The sequence below is a fragment of the Hoplias malabaricus genome, chromosome 2, assembly GCF_029633855.1.
Source record: "Hoplias malabaricus isolate fHopMal1 chromosome 2, fHopMal1.hap1, whole genome shotgun sequence".
NCBI classification, from domain to species: Eukaryota; Metazoa; Chordata; class Actinopteri; order Characiformes; family Erythrinidae; genus Hoplias; species Hoplias malabaricus.
Window position 1 is genome coordinate 13,867,018 of NC_089801.1, and position 7,250 is coordinate 13,874,267.

General features: G+C 42.0%; 1 protein-coding gene across 1 annotated transcript; it reads right to left on the reverse strand.

Annotated features, from left to right (window-relative positions):
* Positions 1 to 1,456: 1,456 nt before the first annotated feature.
* Positions 1,457 to 6,711, reverse strand: sfrp2 (secreted frizzled-related protein 2). Its single transcript, XM_066660307.1, has 3 exons — positions 6,165 to 6,711; positions 4,622 to 4,702; positions 1,457 to 4,468 (listed from the first exon to the last, which is right to left on the reverse strand). Exons 1-3 carry the CDS (start codon positions 6,709 to 6,711, stop codon positions 4,164 to 4,166), a joined length of 933 nt encoding a protein of 310 aa, XP_066516404.1. The 3' UTR covers positions 1,457 to 4,163.
* Between the last annotated feature and the right edge of the window lie 539 nt (positions 6,712 to 7,250).

The window sequence follows — 7,250 nt, forward strand, 5'->3', positions numbered from 1 at the left end:
CAGATGTATTTTTTTTTTACAACTGCACATCAAAGCCAAGAATTATATTTATGAACCTTGACTTTTTGAACAGTGGACAGGTATTTTGGATCTAGCAGTGCTTGGGCTTGTTGCATGTAAAGTAGCCAATCAGTGATAAAAGAAACCTCCACCAATAGATGGCGCAGCCTGCCCTCTTTTTAGTGTCTTTGTTAAAGTTGGCTCTAATTTTAGACCAAAGATATATTCCACAAAACAGGATTTCTAGAGTTAGCCAAATGATCACTGACTGAAAGCAAATGTGTCCAATAAGAACAGAGCTGAAGAAGTAGTAAGTAGCCAAAATAAGGAGAGCAATGTTTCCTCTTTTTGTCCTGAATATTGATATTTATATGTAGCATAGAGTCTGATATTATTCATGCATTTTCTGTAATTGCTTTATTTTAATCAGCGCTGGAATGAACCTACCTGGAATCACTGGGTGCAAGGCACACCTTGGACAGGGTGCTGGTCCATTAAAGGGCATATCACCTAGGTCTGGCTCATTTTAAACTTATTACTTGTCTCTGTTTACTACGTTGGTCTGATTTGATCTTGTCGGCTGCACAGTGGCACTGCAAGTAGTGTTGTTGCCATAAACACCAGGATCTCGGGTCTTGGGTTCAATCCTGGGTTCAAACACTTCATGTTTGTAGTTTGGTGTGTTCTCTTTGGGTGTCTGCATGGGTTTCCTCTCACAATCCAAAACCCGTTTGTAGGTGGATTAGTTGTGTGAGATTGTCTGCAGGTGTGATTATGTGAGTGTGTGATGCCCTGTGATGGACTGGTGCCCCGTCCAGGGTGTATTCATTCCTTGCATTCAATGATTTCAGGTCGGCTCTGGACCAATGGTGACCCTGAAATTGATGAAGTAGTTACAGACAATGAATGAATGAATTGATCTATCAGTTAATGATAGCAAATACATACTGTATTTATTCATTAGATTTATCCTGTTTTAGTCTGTAGTAATCTGACTAATGAGTCTCACACACCAGCATAGCTGTAGGCTGTGACCATTTCATATTCATATGAATTAGGAAAATAAATATCTGAAATAAAAGAAATTCTAATGATTAAAATGTGTAAATGCTGGAAATGTAGGTGGGTAAAAGTACATATTTTCACTTTTCTAATTTTCATGTTTGTAAACTGCAAATGTTCCGAAAGATCCCTGAAGTGTAGAAAGAGAGTATCCTTTAAATATCTGTTTTCTCCCCAAGAACATGTTTAAATCCACCTGTTTTCCCAATTTCATGTTTCAGTTTTGGGATAATGTCCAAGGATTAAGTCATTTATTTATGCTGCATTTCATTCTCTGTGGAGATTTATTACAGTTTCTGATGGACCTCATGCTGGTTTACAGCATGGATTTTAAATCTTACGAAAATGAAAACAGACAAAGTCACATTGTATTCACTTTATTTATTGACTTCTGTGTGAAATGTTTGCATCACCGTACATATGAAAGCAGTATAAAACGATTACATAGCAGTGCCTGAAAATAAAGGTGCCTGTTTTTTTTAACTGTTTTTAATAAAGTCAACAATACAATATCTTTCTAATGAATCTACCTCAAAGCTTTGATTCACAAACTCTTGCATATCTTTGGATTTGATGCCCCTAAAACTATGTACAAGACTAACCATCTTATCGGGCTATTTACAGAATGAAACATAAAAGGCTTTGAGGCTGCAACTTTAGTAAGATTATTTGCAATAAAATGGAGTCGTTTTATGGCCACATTTCTGAAGTTAAAGTATTGTGTGACTGCACTTCAACAGGATGTGTTCACAGGGCCAAAGAAGAGGACCATAGCATAAAAACCATGAAAATATAATGAGAACCAGGCCTATGTTGTACAAAACCAATATTATAATGGATAGAATCAGGAAATAAACAAATATTAAGTAATCACCAGTTGCGGTTAAAAAAATATTACGTGAGAACAGTGCAGCATTTAGGCTCAAGTACAAAGAAGGCATAAACAAAACGGGGGTGGGGTGGAGGGATTTAGGGATCCAATTCATGCACATTGGGTCAAATCAACACTGTCTCAATCTATCCAAAGAAAATGGTAACATTTTTTATGCAAATTCGCAAAAGTCACACTTAAATGTGTCTAAACACTGAGAATATAGCCAGCTATCTCTCACTGCGCTGATAAAAATTCATTTTGTAGAAAAATCACACACGCAAGCCCTCATTTGCTTTTTGGGTTGTCCAAAAAAGCCATGCAGACCAATCATAACTGAACTGTACCATGTTAATCTGTATCTCTGATAAATAGCTGTAAGTCAGTGGGAATACAGACCTACAATGATATTACATGACTTGGTAATGTCACTGTAGGCTTATAATGCTTGGACCTGTTACAAGCTCTGAGGGTTTCAAGGCTCAAACGTTCCTTAAATGCTTTTAAAATACACCCATAATCCCACTCATCTGTGAGTTTTAGCACAACCAACCAAAATAAAACACACTATATACTGCTGCATGCAGAGAATTGTTTAATATTTGCTTTCTGAATGGAGATATGAGTCCCCACCCAAAAGTTCTTTCAATCTGAGACTAGGATTTTTTTTTTTGCACTTCAACTCCCTTAGGACAGATCCGTCTATTGCTGCTTTTTCATTGCATGGTACCCACTTAACTCAGCTGGACTCCATTAAGCAAATTTGGTATGTTCCGGTATCTGGAAGTAGGAACTATTTAGTACCTGCTCGCACATTGTTCCAAGTGAGCCAAATACGGTCTAAACGTAATGTGTAAACCTTGCAGAGCATTGATAGGCCAGAGAGACTTGACAATCACAACAAAATGCAGACATCCAGCAGAAAGTACAAGTTTGTAAAATCTCAAAGCTACAGTAGAGATCACATTTTTTATTTGACTCAAAGAGCAGCTCATAAAATTATGCTTTTGAAGAGGTTCAAATGCTCCTTTGGCTGGTGGCTGACGAAAGACTCTGACAGGATCTGGATGGTGCAACAAGGAATGAAAAAAACTCTACTAATCTGTCTGGACTGAGCTGTGTTCTGAGCTGTGGTTTCCATAGCCTGCAGTTCCCATTTATGTCTGTGTTTTGTGACATCACCAGCTACATTTTGGGGGGTGGAGGGGGGTAGACTGGTGTAGTGGAAAACATACCAGAGGCCAGCTCCCAAAATGAAAGCAGAGCTGAGTAGAGTAGGTACCATGCAGTGGGAAATCACCATTTGTATTCATTTGTGAAGTCATGAACATGTCATGAGTGTCTACACCCTAAAAAAACAAACATGTCTGAAAGGTTCTTGGCTTAGGCATTACATTAAAGATTATAGTGTTCCTATTACCCCCAGAAGTACTGCCTGAGATTTGAAAGGGCAATGAATTTGCGGTATTGCAGTATGTAAAAAATAAAAGTTCGCAGATTTTTAAAACAAACTGTCACAAAGGGTCCTGTGAGTGATGACAGGGTTGGAAAAAAGAGAACTGTGAGTGTAAAAGTGTAAAAAAAAAATCTTTTTTAGGTAAAAGAACCATTAGAGAGCATAATGTAAAGATTCCAGGCCGATTTAAGGATTCTGTCTAGAACCTTTTTATTATGTCAAGGTTATTTGATTAGTAATACGTTTCTCGATACTCAAGTATCTCATTTATAACCATGGTTCTTTAAAGTGCCATCCACTAACGCATTCTTCGGGGTTCTTATCTTGGCACCTTTATTATAAGTGTGTGAATAGTAGCTGGAATATATGAGTAGGGTTAGGGTTTGACCACTCGTCTGAAAAAGATACAGGGAGACAGTTGAGATGTTAGTTGAACTTTATAGCACCACATTTGAGGGGATCTCTGGGGCAATGTGAAGAAAGCCATGTGGCAGTTGTCTGCGTACAAAACTACGCCTAGATCTTGTGTCGTTTTTAGTTGTGTCTGTACCCAGAAAAGTGCTGCATGGCCAATATTCAGCAGCCCCTTGCAGCCTACATGTCCCCCTAATTTGTGTTTATAAAACCAGACCCATGCTGTATTAGTCATGTTCTTGTTGGTATAAAGCACTGAGGGAAAGCAATGAGTTTTGCAGGGTCAACAATATCAATATCAATGACCGTTGCTGGACATCTCTGGCCATGAGCCGTCCAGATGGACCACAGGTCCTGACCTCAGCACTGTATCTTGCGGATGCTGCGGGAGATCCGCTTGAACTCACGCTGACCCTTCTGCCAGCGCTTCAGTGAGGTGATGACCAGGTTGCCGTCCTGTTTCTGGCCCATCACCAGATAAGAAGCGTTGATGTCGTTCATCTCTTCGCACACACACTGCAGGCCATCTTTAAGCCACAGCGCTGTCTTCTTCAGGTCCCGTTCGGTCACTCCGTTCAGCTTGTATATGGTTTTACTCTTGGTCTCCGGTATGATCTTGGTGTCACCGTTCATATAGGAGATCTCCTTGACCTTGATTTTCAGAGCTTGAAAACGGAATGGAATCAGTAAAAAATACACGCAATGCAAATCTAATTCAAGAGATTTCTCCCATTCTCTAAAAAAGTAAAAAAGTACATTTCAACTGAGAAATCAAGGTCTATTACAAACACATTTCATAAATATTTTCCAGTACTCACCAAAATCATTCTTGCAAAGGCTGTCGACAATTTCATTGTCATCGTCAACCTTCTCTTTGCAGGCATCGCATACTTTTGGCACTAGAAAAAAAAACAGACCCTATGTCATTCATTGTAGATGATCAGGATCAATGCTAAATGTCATTCTAAAACCTAAAAACACCCATGTATCTTGGGGTAATTTTGTGGACACAGAGCACCATGCTAACCAAAGATTACAGTCCACCAAGAACTGTCTTTAAAATCTTCATATTTCTAAACAAAATTATCAATATACTGAATCATTATTCAAGAACAGAAAAGGCCAAACATACTCTGGTATCTCCAACCTACTTATTTAAGGTGGAGTAATGCTGATTCACATGTCATATGTGATTACAGAACAGTAAGCACTTATCCAGTTCAGGGTCGCAGTGAGCCTACCCAGGATAACTGGCCGCAAGGCAGTAACACACACTTTACAGGGTGGCACATACACTCACACCTATGGACAATTTTGAGTTGCCAACCCACCTACCAATGTGTGTTTTTGGACTGTGGAAGGAAACCGGAGCACCCGGAGAACACGGGTGGCACAAGGAGAACACCAAACTCCTCACAGACAGTCACCCGGAGTGGGACTTGAACCCACAACCCCAGGATCCTGGAGCTGTGTGACTGCAACACCGTTCATTTTCTGTCCCTTCATCTCACACACACATTAACAAATATGGCCACCTTCCACCTGCCTACACAGCAGATGTGAGCTGAAACTTAATGTGGCCCTGATATGAGGTGCTTCACTCTAGACTCAGAAATGTTCACAGTGTAAGTGATCAGAACCTCCAAGGTGTTTTATGTCTGCAAGAATGGTTCTATATTAAACCACAATAAAACATTTCACATCAAACCACTCAGACCTGTTTTACATATGGTCACTGTCCAATGAAAAATCTCCAAAAATAGTGACTTTATAGAAGAATGGAAAAAACTTTCTTAAATTTCAGTTTAAAAAGAATTATTCAGAATAATTTTGGAGCATTTCTATTGGTCCGTTCAACATTACATCTTCACAGTGTGAAGGACACGTGAGTGGACTAATGTAAAAATCCACAAAAATTGAGATAGATGTGTTTCATTGGAGGGTGATGACATTTAACATTGAATTAGAGGTCAGTGTTTGCTTTCATTGTTTACAAAATTTAATGAGATACTTCCTTCCGCTGTGTAGTCTGTACAGTCGACATGCATGTACCAACGAAATCGACACTTTGCAACAGCTACAACGGCAATAGCATGAGCTAGAGAAGTCTAAATTATTATAGTTTGGACCTACATTCTCTGGGGCGATAGTGCACAATTCAGTATCAATAGGATGATCCAGAACTAATCAACATCAAGACCAGACCTCACTAATATTTATGTGGTTGACTGCTATCAAATTGCTATCAACACAGCCTTGTTCCAGTATCTAGTGTAATACCTTCCCAGAACAGCAGAAGGGGGCCTTCACTTGGATTCGGAGGTGCCAAAATGTGTCTACGGTTCTCCGGTCTCCACTCACCTGTGTCGTTCCCGTGGGTCTCGTGCTCGGTGCTCTCCGCCGCGGGGATACACAGCTCCTGCTCCTGTCCGCTCTCGGTCTCATCGGTCGGGAAGCGCGCGCAGCTCAGCATGTCGGGCCACGGGTAGCCGAAGCGCTTCATGACGGGAACGCACCCGTCGCGCACTGCCTCGCACAGCGAGCGACACGGACGGACGGGCTCGCGCACGTCCTCCAAGCACACGGGCGCGAAAAGTGCGCAGAGGAAGCGACGCGTATCGGCGTGACAGCGCCGGTGCACGAGTGGCACCCACGCAGCCGCCTGCTGCAGCACCTCGTTCACGGTTTCGTGCCCCAGCAAATTCGGCAGGCGCATTTGCGCGTACTCGATGCCGCGGCACAGTTGCAGAGAGCGCGGGATCTCCGTGCAGGAGCTCCGCGTGCTGCTGCTACTCGTGCTGCTGCTGCTGCTTGAGAAGTAGTCCGTTTGTTCGAACACGTGCAATGCGCGCGCGGACGCGCCAAACAGCAGCACGAGCGGCAGCGACACAAAGAGGAGCGCGCGCATGGCTGTAGGACGGTAACAGGTTTGACAGTGTGGACCGTGAAAGGACGTTAAAGAGACCTGACCAGTAAAGGGGATGACAAACAAGGGGCGTGGCCTCTCGGAACTCTGTTTGGGACAATGGAAGCGGAGCGAGTGGGCGTGGCCTCCGCTGATCATTTGGGAGGTGAAACAGGCAAAAAGGGGTGATGGGGAAACAAGAGGCGGACTGAAGCGACATCATTTAGAAGGTTGAAGAACAGAGGAAAACAGGTGGGAGGGTCCAGTAGGCGTGGTCTGTCTGAACTTCGAGAGGTGACAGACCAAGGCACCCTCGAGCACTCTTCATTCCAGGTATTGTATGGAGCCCCATCATTTCAGAGAGCACAATCTCAGTGCCTCCAAATTCAGTGCTGGGGGTTTATACCCCTCAGGTCAACGCATGGCATTGAACATTGATTTATTTTTAGTCTAAAATGTGTTAGTTTTAGTCTCTTTTTAGTCATTTAATTATTGTTAATTTTAGTGACTAAAAAGCTAAAAAACAGAAAATTGGCCTAATT

Bases quoted from the DNA above. Each gene is read 5' to 3' on its own strand.
- sfrp2 (XM_066660307.1), bottom strand. From the start codon at position 6,711: ATGCGCGCGCTCCTCTTTGTGTCGCTGCCGCTCGTGCTGCTGTTTGGC. The intron at 4,703-6,164 runs GTGAGTGGAGAC...TTTTTTTTCTAG, and splicing joins GACCCACGGGAACGACACAG to TGCCAAAAGTATGCGATGCC. The intron at 4,469-4,621 runs GTGAGTACTGGA...TCCGTTTTCAAG, and splicing joins CCTTTGCAAGAATGATTTTG to CTCTGAAAATCAAGGTCAAG.